This window comes from Paralichthys olivaceus, chromosome 3 (genome assembly GCF_024713975.1).
Source record: "Paralichthys olivaceus isolate ysfri-2021 chromosome 3, ASM2471397v2, whole genome shotgun sequence".
NCBI classification, from domain to species: Eukaryota; Metazoa; Chordata; class Actinopteri; order Pleuronectiformes; family Paralichthyidae; genus Paralichthys; species Paralichthys olivaceus.
The window spans coordinates 19,341,557-19,362,666 of NC_091095.1; the positions used below are offsets into that span (position 1 = coordinate 19,341,557).

Genomic DNA, 21,110 nt, shown 5'->3' on the forward strand with positions numbered 1-21,110 from the left:
CCTTTTGTAAACATGTTTTTTATGTATGTTTACAGATGTTGCATGCTTTATTTCATGATGCCTCAAATAATATTTGAGCTTTTTATATGTTGACTTCAGGATTTCCCCTCATCTCATATCATTGTTCAGACAATACATGAACACCTCCTGTTTATATTCTTGTCAAAAAAAAGAATCCATTCACTGATGAGGTGTTTGTCATGAATCAGTTACATCAATGTAGTTTTAATCATGTTTCCTGCTGCAATCAAACCTCATTGTACTCATCAGTGCACCACAGCTGCCAGAGTTAGATGGATATCCCTGTGGTGCTCCCACACTGAAGTCATCCATCTGTGTGACTCAGTAACTATAATGGAACTCGGTACAACTCATACCTTTGTCGAGGCCCAACAGTCTCCTTAAATGTCACCAAATTTCACACACTCATACATATCTGTCTTTTAATGTGAGTTTTTCCATCTAGATCTCTCTTATTTCTTTGGAATTTCCCAAAGATTTTGAAAAACTCAATGGTAAAGCAAGTGAAAAAATAATCCTAGATCTGCCCCTTGATCAGGATCTGCACCAAAATTCAAAAGGTTCTTTCCAAACCAATATCACATTCTTCCATTACGTTTCACAGTAGTCCATCCAGTATTTGCGTAATCCTGCCAAATAACACAAGCCAATAAGAACAAACTAATTGGTGGAGGTAAAATTTTAAAAAATGCCCAATCCCTGATAAAGAAATTTTAAAAAATCGCCCCTTAATAGAATCTGAGAAACATCAACACTGTCAGGTTTTATGTCGGCAAGGACTGAAAACCCACGGTTAAACCTGAGGTTAGCTCAATAAGCACAAATCCTGCTTCATAGTACAGATCCTGGTAAAGTAATAGGACTGGAGCCAAAACTAAACCGACAAAATGACAAATCCATTTTATCAGGGGGCTGAGACAAAACCAGGGGCAACTGACTCGGACATCTGTGTTCTCGTGTACGGCTCCTCTGGGTGCTTCAGGAGAATATCCGGAGTTCAGTGCATGTCTGAGAGCATCTCCAGATATCTGTGAATATCTGTTCAGTAGTATTTGCTTGTTCTTGTCTCATGTGCAGCTGCCGTCACAAACCACAAAACAACGTGAGCACAGAGCGACATGTTTATTAGGGAGGCTGCTAATCAGGCTGATTACTCAGAGCTGAGACTGAGCCGTCCAACACCTGCAGTCACAGCCCTCTGTTACATTCATTGGACACAGTACGTGCTGACTGAGCCTGTCTCTTTAACAGGTTTAAATAGTGTCTATGTGGTTATGTTACATTCAGCTGCTTCACTCTCAGGGACCTGGTCAAACGGAGCCATTGATAATGATAATCCAACAAGTTCTAAATTCTTCTAATGTCTGGCTGATTATTTGAATATCCTTTGGTTAGAGTCTCATTTGCCTTTAGCTGTTAAAGTTCTCCACATTATATGGTGCATATATATATATATATATATATGCTATGTTGTACTAAAACTATAACCTGTCCTTCAAAAGACAGAGTGACCACTTACATCCATCTATTCTACTTCAAATCACTGTGTAAAGAGTAAACAGGCAGTAAATCATCAAAAAAGAAAAACAGAAAAGCTCTTTTTATTCTTGTTTTGTAAAAAGATACAAAAATATTTGATTGAATGTTACAAACTATGTATGGTATATGGTAAATATATGTTATATCACATTTGTTCTAATCCTATAACTGAAACACAAACCGATGTGTCTCAATTCAGGGGCTGCATCCTTCAGAGGGTGGGGTCATTCCAGCGCATAAAGACCGCCTCCTTTGTGGGTTGTGTAGAATGTGGAGGCCGAACCGAAATTAGATGGACTGGTCTACACAGGCTTTCTATGATCTGCGTCACCAGCTCATCCCAACAGACACACCAAGAAAGTTCATTGCCTCTTGGGTTTTTTTTCCTAATGTTTGTTCCTTGATCCATCTCTCATGGATGGAACTAAACATTTGTCCGCTGCATGTAAAGGGCCTTCAAAATGGAGCAGTCTAGTGGCGCCACTGTGACGCAATCAGTCTTCAAATGTCGCCTGAAGGATGCAGCCGTTGAATTGAGACACAGTGTTTTCAGTCACATGTGCGAGTGTGACGGTGTGTTCATGGGTCTAAATGACGTCACAGATGATGAGCAATAAAGACATCAACACTACTAGAGATATATCTAAGCTGTTTTCAAGGTGTAAGACATCACAGAGGATTGGGGTCGGGTCGCTCTGTTGCTCTGATGCGACAGCAGACAGCAACGACTGCTGCCCCGTCAGCTGCTGTTGCACCGCGGATACTGCAACTGTTGCCCTTAGCAACCGGCCCCAATACAGCAGATGCCTGAGAGACGGCTCTACAGTCCGTCAGAGTCCAACCCGAGGGACAGGACACCTGGACCTGCAAGAGAGCAGCAGTGATGTTAACGGGTAAAGTAGAAGCCTGATTGTCAAACACATTTCTTCTCTTCATATCTAAATTACTCACGTGGTCTTTATCAGCTGATATGTTCTCCAACAGGTGACACTCCAGAGATGGAGCGTGGCAGCACACGGCGTGTGACGTCACCCCGTCTTTAACAACGCAACGCTTCCGATCGCCGAGATGTGGACGGGAATGAGACGAGACTTCAGCAGGGGACCAAGAAGAACAACCTGCAGACGAAGCAGCTGCATGTTTAGTTTACACAGAAAAAAAACATTGTCTATTCTTTCATTCTCAGGTCTTTATACACAGACTTTGGTTTTCAGACAAGAACAGATCCATCCTCCACACAGGAGACATCACAATGGCACCAAATAAAGAGAATAATGTTAAGTCAGAAAGCCCTGCTCTTAATACCATGCATGCTTTTATTTATAGTGGCAGAGGGTTCATTTTCCTCTCAGGGTGATTGCCATGGTAATCGACCATGGTATTCTAAATGCAGCCACTTCAGAAACTTGTACTTGGTTTGAAGGGCAGTTTGCATACAGTTCAGTATAGCAGAGATACAAATCTTCAACCCGGCAACAGTCGTGTTGTTTAAAGGAGCAGTTAGTAAGAAATATGTTCAAATATACTCATTCTCCTTCTTGTCAAGAAGCCACTCAAAATACGAAGCTGGAGGTAAGAGATAATATGTTTTATGTCTGAAATGGGACCTGATATAATCGGCTTTCCCTCCCAGGTCAAGTGACTCTGCAGGAGACACAGGTTGTTGGCAGCTCCGGCTCTGATCATCAGTGATAGACACCTGACACTCCAGTATGAACATGCTAAGTTGAGGTGAGTTCAGTTTGATGCATGTGACACATGAAAAATTCAAAAAGGCAAACTCCTCTACTGTGTATACCCCTTTGGTATACCCACTAATTTTGGTGTAAAAGAAGTATAAGTTAAATTAACATAAAGAGTGGAAACTGTAACACAGCTAGCAGCAAGGCTCTGTCCAAAGACAGAGTTTGTGTATACTAGCATCCTTAAATCTCACTGTTTGTTTAATCCCCTCAAAAACAAAGTTTAACAACAAGTTGTGTATATAATGTGGGTTTTGACTATTTCCTGGCTGGGAGCTGGGATTTATATACTGAGACTGCTCATATTGTGGGTCATAATTTTAATTTCTATTATCATTTTAAAGGCTCTAATATTTAAAAAAAAAAAGCACCACTCTCCTCATGGTGTCCATTGCTGCAGCTCCTCTTTTCAGCCTCTGTCTGAAACTCTTTTAGGTCCTGTTTCTTTAAGGCCCTCCTCCTGGTAAAGCCCAGTCTGCTCTGATTGGCCAGCTGCTTCACTCTGTTGTGATTGGTCAACCCCTTCCAGCATGTGTAGAAAATGTTGGCCACCACTTTACCTCCCTTTGTTAAGGGGCGTGTCAGACTAGCTGCTATGCATGAATTTTGCTAATGTCTGGGCATTATGATGTCAAATGATGTGACTACAGGAAAACCATATAACATACTAGAGGAAATAAAAACTGAAAAAAGTTAAAGAAACTAATAGAATATAACCTGTTAATTAGTGTATAGCTCTTTCCCTGGTCTTTCTATCTCCTTGCCCTTGTTCCTAGTTGAACAGATATTTAAGAGTGGTATCAATCTTCTCATTTCATTCAGCCAGAACATGGATATTTATTTATTTTAGAAAATGATGAACTGTTCCCCCAAACTTCACACAACAAAACAACGACCCCAGTCAGACATGTGTTTGCTTCACCCAGACTCCAGCAGATGGGACTTACCTGTCAAGTGGTGCTGTGGGTCGGCACACTCAGCATCTTTGCCGGGCTCAGGACTAGCGTGGGCCTGGCACCGCAGACCACCTATCGCACAACAACGGGCCACAGCGTACACACCATTGCCCCCCCCACCATTGTAGGCAACACACTCCATCTGCTCGCTGTGCGTCTTAAACACAAAGGCAGAGATTGGTCAGCATCTGAATCAGTTATTCTAGAGCTGATGACGTTAACGTGGACTCACATTGATGGTTTCTCCGACACGAACACCGCCAGGAGCGTAGCTGCTGCAACCCATCATCTCCTCCCCCTGACGACAGCGACTCACAGCCCTGTCAGTGCTCGCGACCCCTGACCTCTCTGACCACACGGACCGACACAGAAGCTCCCCATCTGCACACACATTGTAAATGATAGAACTACACAATGGAGTGTTTTTGTGTATTTTCTGTCTTTTTTGTGAGTTTCTAACTTGTTGTGCTGTTGGTAGGAGGCATGGCTGCCACCAGGTTTGGAGTAGTGAGATGATGTGCGTCAGACAGAGAGAGGAGGTTGATCGTGTTGCTGACGGAGTAACGCAGCATTGTGTGCAGGACCTGCACCGGCGACATGTTCTGATTGGACGTCAGGATCACTGCTGCTACACCTACACAGACACACAAATCAAAATAAGAAGCACTTACTGCAGCTACAAAGGTTGATCGCTTTGTTTTTAGTTTCTTGTTATTTGTCTTCACTTGAGGTGTGAGTGTGTGTGTGTGTGTGTATACCTGCAGCGTGAGCAGCAGCTTGGGAAGTGCCCCCTCTGGTGGTAAAGCAGGTGCTGCAGTCGCTACTGGCACTAACGATGTCATCGCCGGGTGCAAACAAATCAACGCAGCGGCCGAAGTTAGTGCCACCTGCTCCCTGTGACATGAGCTGGTCCGCCGCATTAACTGCCCCGACTGTGATGACCTGAACACGCAGAGGAGTTGAGGTAAAGGTTGTGTGTCTGGTGTGTACATGGCCCCACTGTGTTCTTTAATAAAGCATCGTGTGACCTCAGGCTCTGAAGCAGGCGAGTAGAGGCAGGCATCATCTCTGTAATTCCCTGCAGCAGCTACAACCACAGCACCGTTAGCCACCATGTCCTGACAGGCCGCGTTTAATGAACGACTGAAGCCGCCGCTGAAAGGCAGCAGGACAACCACTGCGTCCACCGGACGGGTCAGTAAATTGGCTCGGATGTACTCCAGACCTGAACGTCACAAGAGAAGGATGTTCAGTGAAGAAATGCAATGCACTGGTTTGGCCTTTTGCATGAAGAAAAATTATAATTGCATATAACAGCAGCTTCATTTCCAAAGCTGCTTTTCATTTGAAAGCAGAAGGACATTTGGAGAAAGCATACCTCCGCCAAGGCTAATGTCCTTTCTCATCATGTTAAAGAAAAAAATCCTTGATCCACACATTTATCCAGATTCCCTCCAGATCTAATGGACTCTTCTTTGGGTGAAACAAACCTTCTTTCTTCTTTGGGAAATTGGTTAAGAAGTTTTCGCGTAATCCTGCTAACTACCAAACAAACGCTGATGAAAATATGACATCCTTGGCTGAGGAATGATTCCTGTGAGTGGCATGAATGCAAAGAGCTTCTGGTCTTACTGAAGGTAAGTATCTGAGACAGAGTGAGTCCTACCTGCCAGAGCTCCTGATACCGTCCCTTTCCCCTGACAGTTGAGCACACGGACCAGCTTGATACCGGCGCCTCGAGCAACACCTGAATCCAACCCACTCACAACCCCAGCTATGTGTGTGCCATGAATGTCACACTGACTGGCCTATAGAGGAGAGAGGGTTGGACAAAATGGTGAAACATATTTATGAAGTGAAATAGTTATCTTGGTGTGTGTGTGTGTGTAACCTGTCTATGAACTCTGACTCCGTCCTCCTCAGGGACGTTGTTGAAGTCTGTGATGAGCACTCGTCCCTGAACCTCTCTGTGAGAACTCTGAACAAGGCCATCCATCAGATACACCTCGGCCATCCCTCCATCATCTGCATGGGACGGACAGCATCCAGTTTGGATAGTTATTACTTCAGGTATGTGTGTCTGTGTGTGTTTTTACTGCTCAGGTGCATAGACAAACTCACTGGGAGGTTGATATGTTCCATTTTCAGAGGTGAAACCATACGGCCGCAGTAACCTCTGAAGGTTCCAGGGGGCACTCTGAGCAAAGATAGATGAATCCTCCTCAACATAGTGGACATGGGGGAGCTTCATAACCTGACAGGAGCATAATCAAAGATGATTGTGAGTGTGAAAGACATAAAACCCTGCACAGGGCGCTGATTGAAAAAGCACGACGCTGTTAATTTGCAGACACAGAGGATGTTTTTGACGGGGACCAAAGTGGGACATTTGTAGACACCATCTGAAAATCTACATTGGACTGAGTGATGTTACTCTGGATAATCAAGAGAGCTAACGCCAGCGTTGATGTGCTGTGAACAAAAACATGTGATCTCTTTATTGTGAATGAATTTGTTACATCCTGCCTCATTCTGCAGCCCCACCCCTCTCATGAACACTCCAGAGATAACTGTGTTTTTGTGAATGCGTCTTAGCGGAGAATCTCCCACTGCATTGTTTGTGTGTGAAGTCCGGAGAAAGTCTGGACCCAATTGTGTGGACATTGTCCAGAGTGCGTCTGTCCATCATTTTGTGGGATTACTCAGGGATCTATTCTTGGTCCACTATCTATACCATACACTATCTACATGCTATCTGCTGAACATATCCTTCACTGATATATCCCCACGTTTCTCATGTCATAGACTTATGTTTCTTTGTTGATGCCTTTTATGTCAGTTCAATGATGGTATAGGGTTTTGACCATAAGCCAAAACATTAGCCTCTTTGTCCCAGCAACAATCTAATGTCTAGGTTAAACCACAAGCTCATAATCTTTTCTTTTGACTTTGAGCTGTCACTTGTTTTCAGGTTGACTAATGTAGTGCAGTTTTACTTCAGACAAGTGAGGCATAACACCGACATTGGTTTGTTTCTCTGATTCGCTGATTTAGAGAAGGTCATCCATCCTTTGTCTCCTCCAGACTGAATTATTGTAAAGCACTTTATTTTGATCATAGCAGACAAAGTATCTGCAGACTACAGACAAACACTGCCTGGCTCTTACCAAGCTGGAAGACCATATTACTTCAGTGTGAACAATTAGGCAACTGTCTGTTTGATTGAAGAATATTTGGGCTATTTCTTTCGAGCCTTGCTGATCTTCTTATTCCTTACAAACCTGTTCACCACTTGAGATTTTCAGTTCTTATGGATCACATGGAAGCTTTTGCTCTGTGGGATCTATTATCCTCATCAAAACCCGTTTAAATCTCTTGGCTTTTTTCCAAGTGAGAATATTTTCTACCTTCTATTTTGCTAACCCTTCTATTTTGGATTTGATTTACTTTTTGAAATAGTTCACTTTAACCATCTCTCAGGATTTAGATTCACTGTAAAATACTAAATATTACTTTTTCTTCTTTTGCCTTAAAGGTCCAGTATGTAAGATTTAGGTGAAAGGGATCTATTGGCAGAAATTTAATGTAGAATAATCCTCATGATGTTTTCACTCATTCGTTTCATCTAAATTGTATGACTTGTAGTTTTCTTACCCCAGAAAAGGCCCTTTATATTTAAATACTTTATATTTACATCGAGGGGGTCCTCTCTACGGAGGCCGCCATCTTTTTAACATTAGTCCAGACTGGACAAACTAAACACCTATTGAGTTTTTATGACCACTGAAGCTACCACAGGTTATTTTTCATGTTTGGAAGGGGAGGGTGAGGTGAGGGGTGTTCACACTGTACAGGTCTATATATTTCCATTTTGAAGAATTTAAAACTACAAAACATGAAAACCTCAAACAAGATGAACATTGAGCAGAGTATCAGGTGAAGCAGTTACCAGGTGAAGGACGTCACTGCTCATCTTGACCAGGAAGCCCTGCAGAGCCCCAGAGTAGGTCTGCAGGATCTCCAGCTGGTGACCTCTCCTGGACGCTTTGGCTGTCAGCCTCCTGATGGTCCTCTGGAGGTGAGACTCGTGCGTCCTGAGACGCAGCATGACCAGGTACTGACCGGGTATGCGCCATGCTGCCTGGATTACAGCAGAGAGAACAGTAGGTGCAGGTGCTCTGTTTGCATTGCATGTACATTAAAGAACTGGTGCATTTGTTTGAGACCAGCAGGACTCTGAGCTGCTCAGATCAGGGACTATTGGCTGCTCCTCGCTGCAGATTAAAGACCAGAGGAGACTCCAACTCTTTCTATTCCATTCAATGTAGACTTTTTTTAAAGCGGCTTAAACTCTTTATCTTTGTGTTTGCAGCACTCTGCTACTTTCGTTCTAATAAATGTATTATTATTATAATTTAATTATAATTATATTAAGCGGTTAGAGAACCTCATAGTAAATAATGCATTGTTAAACAAAATTGTGCTAATATTGAATTCTTAATAAATGTTCTCATATTAAAATGAAGGTCAATGGGTTTTCTCTTCAACATGACCTTATTTCTCTGGATCAACCATTTGGCAAAGATTATCACATTTATCCAACATCTTTTAAAAGGCTCTACAGCATCTAGATCCTATAAATATAATTATAGAGTCATTAGTAAAGAGCTGGATCTGTACAATGAAGAGGTGGCGATTTTAAACTTTACTTACACATTTAAAGTTAGAAGTGTGGTGCATGTGCAGAGGATGCGGCTCAGCGCCTCTCACGCACTTCTTACCTTGTTGCACCTGAGGAGCTCGGCGGGGGGCTCGGCTGCGGGTCCAGGCTGAGTCTCGTCCCCGCGGGTCAGATCCAGCTCCTCGTCCTCGGTGAGGTCCGGCGCGCTCACGGCCAAAGATGCGCACAAACAGAGCGCCCAGCCAATCCACGTCCAGGCGGAGGTGCGCCGCATTTTCCTCACACCTCCAGTCAAATGATCGGGGAAACTATGAAATCTCACAATTTCACCTAATGAGAGCTTTTAATTTCAGACTGATGTGTCCAGATGTTTTGATGCCCCGCGCGTCCTCTGCGTCTCGCGGCCAGAAAAACCCTCCAGCATCTATTCTGATGTTTAGGAAGAAAAAAAAACCACATGGAACAATTGATTGTTATAATTCAAGGCGGAGACTGGTGACGTCCTCGGGGCTCACGCCACCGCTTTTGTATCGAATGATTCTCCTCCGTTAAAAACACCTCTTACTGCGGAGGAGTCATGTTTCATGCTCCCCCCCAGACCTGCCTGTGATCATTGCATGTCAGTCTGAGAAAACACCTCCTCTGCTCATGTGTTAAAAAGTGCACTTAATGAGAACAAGGTGAGTTCTATGCAAGTGCAAGGATATTCCTGCGCAAATGCTGCGTGGCTGTGCGCACTGAGGATGACCAGGGATCTTATGTTTGTTGATTATGTGTCTATAATGAATTTTTAATTGAATCTCTCCTATTTGAAATCAACAGAGAGCCACTCCTCAACTAGATCTTATAGAAAAAATATATAATATAATATAGCACTTTTCAAAAACAGCCTGTGCTTTACAAAGAAGACAAACAAAACACACAAAAGCAAAACATGAAATACATGAAGCAAGATAAAACAATATCAGTTCAAGTCAAAGACAGCAGATAGAATTATACATCTGAAAGGATAAAAGTAAAAGAAACAATCCAGTGAAAGCCAATCGGTACATGCAGAGTGGCTCTATTGTGTGGGGCTGCTGCACAATCAAAGGAAAAAGGGTTCTTGCCCCAGGTGCATGGTTCAAAAGGGTTGTATCGTCTCCTAATTAACCAGAAGTGCTCTCAGTAGAGCACAGTCCTCCACCCTTTAATTAAAACAAGCCTTATAGCTAAGGCCACATTTTGTTTCTCAGCTATTGGTAGTATCATTACATGTTTCTTGTCCTGTTTGATACAATACAGCAGCTGAAAAAGAAAAGTAAAAACAGCGCCCTGATCTGGCTCTGCACCAACATGGACTTGTACTGCATCTTTTCTTTTTTTGCATAATCCTGTTGACAAACCAAGTACAATCTCCCTCCCCCTTTAACAGCTAGGTGCACTCACACTTTGGTTGTTTGCTATAAGGTAATCATAACAAATCCAGACATATCTGTTTGAGAGAGAACACGTCTCTGCAGAGGAAACGCATCTGTGTGTGACATGCACTATGCATGTTGTGCACTCCTCTATGTAGTTGCTTATTACTATCTTGATCATATTTTCTTAAGATAACAGTGGAATAATATGCCAAACACTTTAGACCAGGTTTTCATTGGTCAAAAGCACAAGAGCTTTCATTTGCCTCAAGATAGCAATGCATCATCATGGGAGCTCAGATGTGCATATGTGCATTTGCTGTAAAAACAAAGTTCGGTTGTGTCAGGTGTAGTGCTGTGTTGTGTTTTCCCAGTGGAGGAGAGTTGTCCATGTGAATGACCCACCACCTGTGAAACCTCAGACAGGAATTTTCTGAAAGCTCCAAGTTCACAGGTTGTGACGTGTTTGCTGATCATTTCAGGAACAGGATAACAATCGTGACAATTTATGGCAATTTTTAAACAGCATTTTTCCCTCTGCCATATTCCATGTCGGCAACATTGTCACCAGGAGTTTACAGGGTGCATTTGAAGGCAGCACATAAGATAATTGTTGGAGTGTCTCTATAATAACATAATAGGGCCCTCATGTCCCTCAAGTGTGTGTGTGAGTGTGTGTGTGCGTGCGTGGGTGTGTGCGTGCGTGCTTGCATGCGATGGAGAGTCACTCACTGTCCCTCTGGTTCCTTTCTCTCATATAGTAAATGTTGCCATCTTCTGGAACTACTGTGCAATTTAATCTGCATCCTCCTCGACTAACATCATACATTTCATCTTGTTGCTTCACAGCTCTGCTTGGATTTCACTGTGCTGAATGATGCACATAAAGAGTTTGTCATGTGCTGAAGAGGAAGTTGTCTGACTTCACTTCAAATCTGAACTTAAGAGACATTTTCATGAGTGAGATCACAATAGTTTGGAGCCAATTTAGTCCAATTATGGAACATAAACAAGTTTTATCAAAATACCATCATCTATACCAGCTGAAATTGTGCATGAGGCAGGGTACACCCTACAGGTTGCTGGTCCATCACAAGACTTCAAAATACCACCCAAGACAAATTGTTTTTAAAGCAGAGTATTTTTATGTCGAGGGAATCTTAGGGCACGTCACAACGACACGAAGCGGTACAAAACAGTTCATATAGAATCACTTCTTTCTATAATTTGTACAAATTTAAACGGCACTTAGTGTGAGTGATCTCATCATTCAACAGCGGACTCTCATCTCCGTGCAGACTTCAGTGTGGTGCCCTGCAGGGCCTCAGACCAGGTGCAGTGTGGGACAGCTCTGACACTGGCTCATCAGTCTGCTGCTGTTCGAACCTGGTAGAGCATCAGCATGTCTAAAATTAAATCAAAAGAAGGGGGGCAGGGGGAGAGATGAAAACAGAAGTCTGGCTCCAGCATTTTGTCCTAATTTTGGTACTTTTAAATTGGAGGCAGGGTTTTGCTGATCATGCACGTCTTTATCTGGCTGCTGAGCGGTCATGAGATTCTAAACACTCACAGGAGGAGGAGCTGCTTGGTTCAGACCTCTCTTTCAACCACTGGTCGCAACAATAACTGGGGGAAATATGGAGTGGAACTAAGCTGAGTGAAATGATTTATGTAGGAAAAATAAACCAAGAATAGTTTGAGGATGTTGTGTTGACCTTTATCTCACTAAAATCATGTGTGACAAATGTGGTGGGGGCATTTTTAGGCATCTGAATCAAAGAAACATGAATGGTCCTTGTTAGGGTGGGGGTGGGTGGGTATTACTTATTCACTGTCTCTGTCTTTATATTCCAAAGTAAGAAAGCCAGTGTCCTGATCGCCCCCTGGTGGCTGGCTGCAGATGGGTCATGGAATTAACTAAAAATTCAATGTAGGTGTCAACTAGATTTTTCTCAAAGATGGTTTCTGTCATTTTAGGTCATTTTATCACGCTTTTTTAGTGAAATGTGATTATTGACAGATTAAACTGACTCACGATTGGTCGAACATGTGAAACAGCAGGACTTTGATTCTATGGCTCCACACCATGACGATGCACAGACTCTGTCTCTAATCTACAGCACAAGATGGCGAAGTTTGAATCAGGGATATTTTGGCTTCATTTCGTGGGAGGAGATTCGTGGTCCATCTTCATAGTCAGTCTATGGATTTAACCATCGGGACAATATTGCTTCTTTTTATTCTATTCCTCTTCTTCACTCTATTCACCTCCCTCCTCTGCTCTGTCATTACATCACCACTCATTCTCCTGTAAATTCTACAGCTGAGTATCAACAGTGTATTGGTACAGACCCCCACTCCAGACACATTACCCTGCTGCTGTCACCATATCCGCTCGCTAGATGATGGCTGAGCTACACCACAGACAGACCACATGACGATTGAAAATTTAATGAACACCCACTTGTCTGCGGGCCATTACTTTGTGAATGTGCAACAGTACCTTTGGTCTGTTGCTTCAGCTGAAGTACAAACTAGATCCTCTGGATTTTTCTCCTGATTCTGAGCAGCCAAAGTGACCTGATAAACACACTCTCCATTAACAAATCAATTCTTGCTGGCTTGACAGCATTCACACAATTAATGCTTTTCTAACAGTGTGCAATCTACCTTGGGATAGCATTGGCACAGGCTCCACGTAGTCCCGACACACACCATGGTGACGCCCAGGACGCACATTGTGGCATAGACCTGCAGTCGCTCCTGAGTCATGATGAAGAGGCCGACCGCCACCACACACAGGCCTGCCACTATCAGCCCGTACCGATACGGTTTCCCCTCTACCATCCCTGCAAGCACCTGCTGGCTGAAGCTACAGTGAGAAAAGATGTGGTGTTGTTGTGTCAGGACTTGAAGGTGGAGGGCGGAGAAAGTGCAGCCAGGTTCCACTCTGCTGCTTATTACAGCCTGCAGACAGCTGGGTCAGGTCAGGTATAAAATTGCAGGTAGGTGTGTTTACCTTAAAGGTCACCTTGCCTCGAGCTGCAGGGAAAAAGGAGACTCGCAACTCAGCTTCTGCACAGCACTGAGTTAGTGTTTGTTCGGTTTGGGATTATTTTTTAAATAAGATGGCGTTTCCCTTCCCCACATCGCTTCTCCCTTAAATATAAACAACCCATCCAATCCACCATCCTTATTTCTAAGGGCAACACCACCCAAAGAGAGCTCCAGTCATTATCTCAAGTTTATAGAACATCACAACACTTAACAGTGGACATACTGGTAACAAAGCAGAGAGATAAATAAAACTGTACTGTTAACATTCTGCTGTCACTGGTTAAGGCACTTTGCGTTGGAGTAAGCTGTCAATGAATCTTGCGCAGCGTTATGACAGGAAAGAGTGCAGATACGAAGAGGAGCCTTTGAGTTAAGAGCTTGTGTTAGAAGAGGAGTGCTGTGCAGCCACAGTAGTAGATCACATAAGTTCAAGCAGGCAAAAACCAATCATAATTAGGTGTCTACAGGAGGCTCACAGCCAATCTGTTGACAAGCCTCTCTTGAGTTTGTGAAAGCTACATGATGCTGGTCAGAAGACGGACCCTTAGCGCAGAGTGAAGCTGTAGTGATCATTTCAACTCTTTTCACTAACAATCACAGAAACACACATGTAGTTGACATGGAGGCCACACTGTGGTTCAGTTTGTACGTCTTTAACCAGCTGCAGTCTCTTCTTGCTCCGTGGCTTGTGCTTGGGATCAGCGTGGCTGTTTTAAGGCACAAGAGGCCCGTTGCAGCGAGTTCACCGATAGCACCGAGTGTTGGTTAAAGGTTCTCACTGAGAAGACAGAAGGCACTGGCACAAGGTAAAGATGTCCGACCAGAGGTTACAGCTGCTCGCTTTGCTCCTGGCTTTTCATCACTGTGTCGTAGGACGGAGGCGGCTCCATGGTCCAGGGTGGTGGGGTGGATGGGAGGGAGGGTTCAGGCTCCGGTCTATGTCTGACAGAGTCCGCTGACATCTCCCGACGAATCCGATCCAACCTCCTGATGAGAGAAGGAAAGGGAAGCAAAGAGAAGTTACGAACCTCCAACCAACTTCAATTGACGGTAAAGATCATTTCATCACCTACTTTTAAACTGACAATCAGCTCCCCTCGGTGATGTGCTTACACTTCAACACATTTCAGTCATTACAGTCTACTTTACCCCTAAACCTTCACTAACACCTCAGCCAATAATCAGTTTATTACAATATCTGACCTGTAAGTTAGAACTCAAATGTTCAACTCATTTCAGCTACCACACTTTAACTTACTTCATATCCTTTCATCTCTTTTCACCTAAACTGATTACAGACTCCTTTTTGTGATGAAATTTCATCTAATACTTCAACTCTTTTCAATTTTTACACTTTATTAACCACACTTAAGCTTATAACTCATTAAGACTGTGGGAGACCCAGGGACACACACATCCTCACCTCTTTCTTAATTTTGTTCACTATGTAAACATTTGAAGTCAAGTCATACATGGCCTCTGTTTGTTCTTCTCTTTAACCCACCCCCCCCACACTTTTTCTTACATACCCACTACACCCCCCCCCCCCCCTCAAAAAAAAGTTTTACTTCCAAACCTGTTGTTTATTCGTTCAGTGATTCAAACTTATTTCCAATGGAAAATTGAAATAGTTGACTAATCACAACAAAGCAGACAGGATAAAAAATAGAGACACCATCTTCCTACCTAGCTAGCTACCAATCTACTTTTATGAGAAATAGAAGAGAAGAAATTATGACAAGTGTTTACTGTTTTTAACACTGGCACATCCTTAAAAGTCCACATTCAGAAATAACTACATAGATATTAATTTTTTCCACCTGAAAATCAACTTCTCTTAGCAACTGATTGATGCAGTGATATGTGAATATAGTGAAGAACAATTAAATGGATGGAACCAGGCTGCTTCCACTTCGGCTCACATTGGTGCTTCCTTATTTCTTTCCTCCATCCTTCCTGCATTTTAAAACACTTATCGGACAATCTCCCTTCAGCTGCTCCTTCTTTCACAAATACCGCTGAAGGTGCATTCTCCAGTTTGCATGTTTTATTTTCCCAGTGGGGATTTTATTTCATCATTCTAATGCCTAAAAAAACAAACATTTAAATGGTTTGTCCACTTTCTGAGTCTCAACTTTAAAAGATAGCTTCGTGTTGAAAGTACTGTCAGCTCAGTGTGTGGAGGTAGAAAGGCCCGTGATGGAAACAGTGCTCCTGGCAGCTCTCTCCCACAGGCCGGAACAATGAGCAGAGCGCGTCTTGTCGAAATTCGCAGGCTATCGCAGATCGCCTAAGACAATGCCAGGGGGAGTCTGTCAGCCACATGCACATGTCTGCGGTTTTCTCCATGACCTACTTCTATAATCAGACCATAATCACAGAATCTGCTGCTCTCCGATTCTTAGTGTCACAGTGTTTTCAAGTTGCTGGAGCCTTTTCTCTGTTCTTTGTCAAACTTGGCTTTCAGCCCAGCACATGACAGTGTGTCCTAGAGATCTGTTCAACAACAACAGTGTTTGTCAGTTCTGCACCCAGGATGGTGAGCTCTGTAATTTGTCTGTATGTGTGTCTATTTATCTTTAAAAACACAGGTGAAGCTGGAAGTTACTCACTTTGAATGTTAAAATAACAACTGTATATATATTGGACAAGACTGCCCAAAAGCAAACCCAAAGCATCTTACTGTAATTGCCCCCTGGTGGCTGGCTGAAGTATAGGTCATATACCCCACCTTATTTGCTATTGACATTTTATCTTCCTGATGTATGTCTAACTACAGTTTAGTTTTAATTAGTTGCTCAAAGTTATATAAATGGGGTGAACTGTCAGGATTAAAAGCAAAGACTGACTGATTTTGATGACACTGATACTGCAGCTCCATCCCCGGATTGGTACAACACAGTCAATGTGAGAAGGCAGTCTAACCCTAACCCTCTGATCCAAAATTAGTTTGATAACCATGAAAAATATTTTAAAAGTCTGCTGTCTGAAGCAAAAACCTTTTCCAAATGTTTTCATGCCCCCTCTTGTGATGAATTGTAATACCTTAATTTCATATCTAGCATCAAAACTTTAACTTTAACTTCAAACTTTGGTTTTACCACCAAATCCCTTTAAAACTTTAAATTACTTATTACTTACTTTTTTATTGTTTCCTTTTCGTAGCTTTTTACATGTTTCCAACTGTTTGTCTTTTATACCCCACCACGCACCTTTCTGTCTCTCTGATTATCCTGTGACTTCACTGAGGGCCACTGACCCCAGGTTGAGGACCTCTGTCACCCCACACACGTTTTAAATATAGTAATCATTCATTAAACGTCTTATGAGATCACGCATCTAAAGCCCTGCCAATAGTCTAATGTAACACAGTGAACACTGAGTGGACCACCTCTGTATAGCCAGAGCCTGCGGAGGGCTGAAGCGTGTGCCTGTGCGGGGGTGAAGGAGGAAGTGTCCGGGCACCGCCACCTGGATGTTCTTCATGGCCATGCAGAGCATACTGACCAGCAGGCCCAGACCCCCCAGACCCAGGAAGACCCCGACCACGAAGAACGGGGCTGACTGAAAGGGCAGAGCCACGCCCAGGACCAAGACCCCCCCGGCAGTCATGAGAAAAACGCCCAGAAACAGCAGCATCCCCTTGGGGTGCGGCATCTCCTCCGGCTGCACCTACACCTCAGCGGCGGTCTGCGGGGGAGAGAGGAGCGAGACACAGCATCCAGGAGGAGGGAGGAGGTGAGATGGAGGAACAGATGTGACTCCTGGACGAATGCAACATGTTTACAGACATCTGTACCTGAGAGGAAGTGAGGAGCTGATCAGAGGAAAACTTCTTCATCTCTCTTCTCGTTCCCATCAACTTGAGCTCCCGTCGCGATGCTGCTTCCTGGAGGAGATGAAGGAGTAGAAACTCCGGGGAGCAGGGACAGCCTCACACCCTGATCGCTGCCGCCGCCTCCCCTCGCTCATGATCCGCCGCCCCGCCGCCGCGTCGTCCGCGCTGATTCTTCTTCGTCGGTTTTTTTGTATTTTTTTTAAGGGCGGTTGGCAGCCAGTGTAATCGGTGCATTACCGCCACCTTCTGCTCCGGAGTGTGGACCAGAGAATATACCAATGAATTCAGTCCGTATGGAAGTGTATTACATTCACTGAGAGAAAAACAAAAAAACAAGAACTCTGTTCTTCTCAATTAAAGGGATAGTTCACCAAAAGGAAAATGTACTTATTATCCACTCACCACTATGCTGATGGAGCGGCGGATGAAGTGTTTGAGTCCAGAAAACACTTCTGGAGTTTCAGGGGGAAACAGTTGAATCCAATACAGTTGAAGTAAATAGCAACCAATTTGTCACATATTCATATATTCTTCATGAGATGCCTCCATACTGCTCCTGTGGTGTCATCCAAGTGTCTGGAAGCCATTGAAGACATTGAACTTTGACTTGAAACAGCGTCATTTGCACCATGTTTTTAGCCTAAATGTCATCTGATATTCTACTGCTGCAGTTTCTGTGAGAACTTATGAGTATTGTGATAGCTGCAGTGACTAGGAGAAGGAAAACAGTGGACATTCAGGCATTAAGGCTTTTTATTTAATTGTATTATTAAAAATTAGGGTACCATGAGTCCAAATTGAACCAGATTCCAGACTGCACTGCCCTGAGCCGTGAACAATACACTAACTGTGACGCTGATAAGCTGAATGGTTTGTAGGATATGTACTCCACATACAGAGAGACAGTCAAATGTTTTAGTAAGTAGGTAGGTGAACAGGAGAAGCAGTTCAATGACTGACTGAAGTCTTCACAAATCTATTTTCACAAACCCACATGATGTCCTCACTTTCTGAGGGCCTCAGATGTTCTTTAGCCTCTTTGACTCGCAAGATTTGTGGAAAGAATATAAAAGTTGTATAAAGTTTATGATCTGTGTTGAACGTCAGGAATGGGTTGATTTGGTGTGTGAAACATGATCAGCATTTTAGAACCACTTCAGCTTTTAATTTGATTCAATCACGTCATCATTAAACATTACATCATGTATGTCAAGTGACGCTACAACAATTAATCGATCATTCATTTACAGCTTAATTCATCGCTAACTATTTTGATAATCGATTAATCAGTTAATGTTTTTTTATAAAAAAATAAAATAAAATAAAATTCTCTTATTTCAGCTTCTTAAATGTGAATACATTATGTTTTTTCTGCTCGCTCTAATGATGGTAAAGTCATATCTTGTTTGTGAACATACATTTGAGGAGGCAAACAACTTTATTGATTTATTGATATTGAACCCTAATTACATGGAAGAGTGTCAAAATGCTGCCTTCACAGCATTATGGTTAAAGAAGGTTTAGAGTCTTGATATTTAAGGAGGAAATCTTTTTACACTTTTTGATAGTTATGTAAAATCCCAACAATATTCATGAAGATGAAGTGACATGATTGAAACCACCAGTACAGATACCAAAAGCACCTTGTGGTAGATTCAAAAATATTCTGTACAGTGTCATATTGAAACCAGAGACACAGTCTTTTTCTGGCTCCACCATTTTGTCAAGATGATTAATGCATCATTTATTCACATTTTCCAAAACTCCAGCCCACTTTAGGCTGTAATTTGTGTTGCTACTTCGTTACACTCCAGCAATGAATTGTAGCCTCAAATCACTGTGCAGATGTTTGACAATGAGGATGTGATATTAATCTTGTTCAGATTTTGCTGGTTAAAATATTTTGTCCTTCATCGCTGTTAAATTAAATAAAGTTCAAAAGATTTTCCCTTGATTTAGTTTTTTTCCCAGGAATAAAGCAAGTGTGTGCGTGTGCGTGCACGCGTGCTGATCACAACAGTGTGTTTGTGGTCATCTACATTACAGTGTTGTGCAGAATCTTATTGTAGAGGTCTTGAAACCTCTTCTTCCTCTGGACCAAAAAATCAATACAGTAAATCTGTGATGTCTGCCTATAACATGTACTGTGCATTGTTATATTATTTTTTAATGAGCCTTATCCGCTTCATTTTTTAATTGTTAATAATAAATGACAAACAATCTAATGCCTGAGAGTAGGTCAGGAAAAAAAATATTAAGGATTATGCATTTTCTACATAAAAAAGTTCTGTTAATATAAATTGTTAACTTTAAGTTGAAGAAAGTTTATTCATTTGTATGTTCCCATTAAAGTACTGAAGTTTATTTTCAAGTTTATTTCATAGTGTTTATTGCATCATCTTTATTTCTTTAATTATTCATGATTATTGGTTTGTTGCATTGTGTTACATTTATACAACGCAGGTTTTTGAGTTTTACATTTTGACTTCCTTGTTGGCCTATTCATGCCATGTTGGGAGTTTGGCTTTTTTTAACAACTTCCACGTTTGACTTTTCACATCTGATTATAGATCCGGACATGAATTAATAGAGGGTTTTGACCACCTCTCTAATGTTCAAAGTTAAAGACGCCCACCAGCACCTGAATGTCTCATGCCAAGTTTTTTATGTGACTTTAATGTGACAAATGACCTTTCCCAAACAATTTGAAGATCTCTGCAATTTCTTTTGCAAATTGCATTGACACGTATGGTTATCAACTGGAGTCTGGAAAGATAGAAAAACAATTAAAGATGTACAAAACAGGAAAACTACTGGTGTGATGGTTTAAAAGAGTAACATTCTAAAGTTACAATAGGTTAAGTTGAGAGACTAATAGCTTGGAGTGAGCAGTGGAAAAACACATGGTCAGATGAGTCATATAGTTCCCCTGCTTTCAACTGATGAGTACATGTGTGGCGCTCAAACTGAAAGACCTCCACAGGCTGGGTGTGCTGCCTAAAATGGATTTCCACACGAGTCCTGTGTTGGAGCATTACTTTTTTTTTTTCACTGACATTTTTGCCTTTCCCACTGGATTCCCAATGATCACAGGATATAGACTGGAAATAGAGAAAACTATCTGCAGCCAATTAAAGCCGAGATTTCTTCTGTGCTCCTTTTACCATGGGAACTGATCCCAATACTCATGTAAATATGGTAAATTCACATAATCTTAACTTCTGCTGGTTTTCAAGCTCCATGTGAAACCACAAATTTTCTTTAAAACTCAGGTTTGTATGGGTGTCAGAGTTTTTGTAAAGCCCTTTGGTTACTGCACTAAACAAGCATGTATGACAAAAGAGATCATTAAATATAACAGAGCGGATGTTTTATACACAAACCATAGCGACATTTAAACAGCTTTTACGCTTGATGAAGGTAACTGTGTCACCTAGCAACTATTCTGCCGAGCAAATAAAATCATTTTACGTTAGGGTTGTGCAATTCCATAGGTGGGCGTGCCATGTCATCCAGCTCTCAGTCAGGCTCCACCCCTCTGCTCCCCAAGCATGGTTGCTGCAAATTATTAACCCTCTAACCCCGACCCTGTAGAATGAGCTGGTCTCAACCAAACTTGTAACAAGTTGTGCATGATGTTTAAAACACTTGTATAATTTTCTTCAAGATGCAGCAGATCTGTGGCTCAGTAACCAAACACTTTATTGAGACACATTTTTTGGTGGGATCCATCTTTATTTTTACAATATATTTGAATATTTGGTAACACCTGCATTGTCATAACAGAAATCATGCTAGGACCCAAGAAAGAAGCATGCTCCAACTGTTTGAATACGTTTGTTGTGGTCAAAAGACAGTTTCCGTAGAGTCTGAGTG

At 42.3% G+C, this 21,110-nt stretch overlaps 2 protein-coding genes and 1 non-coding gene across 3 annotated transcripts; all 3 read right to left on the bottom strand.

Annotated features, from left to right (window-relative positions):
* Positions 1-1,606: 1,606 nt before the first annotated feature.
* On the bottom strand, positions 1,607-9,368 carry pcsk9 (proprotein convertase subtilisin/kexin type 9). The gene is made up of 12 exons (XM_020080756.2): positions 9,040-9,368; positions 8,208-8,399; positions 6,380-6,512; positions 6,150-6,283; positions 5,925-6,066; positions 5,287-5,483; positions 5,017-5,200; positions 4,719-4,892; positions 4,491-4,639; positions 4,250-4,415; positions 2,512-2,678; positions 1,607-2,424 (listed from the first exon to the last, which is right to left on the bottom strand). The coding sequence occupies exons 1-12, from the start codon at positions 9,211-9,213 to the stop codon at positions 2,230-2,232; spliced, it is 2,007 nt and encodes a 668-aa protein (XP_019936315.2). The 5' UTR covers positions 9,214-9,368; the 3' UTR covers positions 1,607-2,229.
* Positions 9,369-11,599: 2,231 nt separating this feature from the next.
* Positions 11,600-12,979, bottom strand: LOC109625274 (barttin CLCNK type accessory subunit beta). Its single transcript, XR_011240660.1, has 2 exons — positions 12,843-12,979; positions 11,600-11,745 (listed from the first exon to the last, which is right to left on the bottom strand). It is a non-coding gene; the product is annotated as a barttin CLCNK type accessory subunit beta (transcript).
* A 591-nt stretch (positions 12,980-13,570) lies between these two features.
* On the bottom strand, positions 13,571-17,421 carry LOC138407239 (uncharacterized). The gene is made up of 3 exons (XM_069522364.1): positions 17,196-17,421; positions 16,788-17,086; positions 13,571-14,383 (listed from the first exon to the last, which is right to left on the bottom strand). Exons 2-3 carry the CDS (start codon positions 17,051-17,053, stop codon positions 14,224-14,226), a joined length of 426 nt encoding a protein of 141 aa, XP_069378465.1. The 5' UTR covers positions 17,054-17,086; positions 17,196-17,421; the 3' UTR covers positions 13,571-14,223.
* Between the last annotated feature and the right edge of the window lie 3,689 nt (positions 17,422-21,110).

Bases quoted from the DNA above. Each gene is read 5' to 3' on its own strand.
- LOC138407239 (XM_069522364.1), bottom strand. From the start codon at position 17,053: ATGCCGCACCCCAAGGGGATGCTGCTGTTTCTGGGCGTTTTTCTCATG. The intron at 14,384-16,787 runs GTGGTCCACTCA...TTCTCTCATCAG, and splicing joins CAGGCTCTGGCTATACAGAG to GAGGTTGGATCGGATTCGTC.
- pcsk9 (XM_020080756.2), bottom strand. From the start codon at position 9,213: ATGCGGCGCACCTCCGCCTGGACGTGGATTGGCTGGGCGCTCTGTTTG. The intron at 6,513-8,207 runs GTAACTGCTTCA...TGCTCCTGTCAG, and splicing joins GCAGTGACGTCCTTCACCTG to GTTATGAAGCTCCCCCATGT. The intron at 2,679-4,249 runs GTAAGTCCCATC...CTTCGTCTGCAG, and splicing joins CCCACAGCACCACTTGACAG to GTTGTTCTTCTTGGTCCCCT.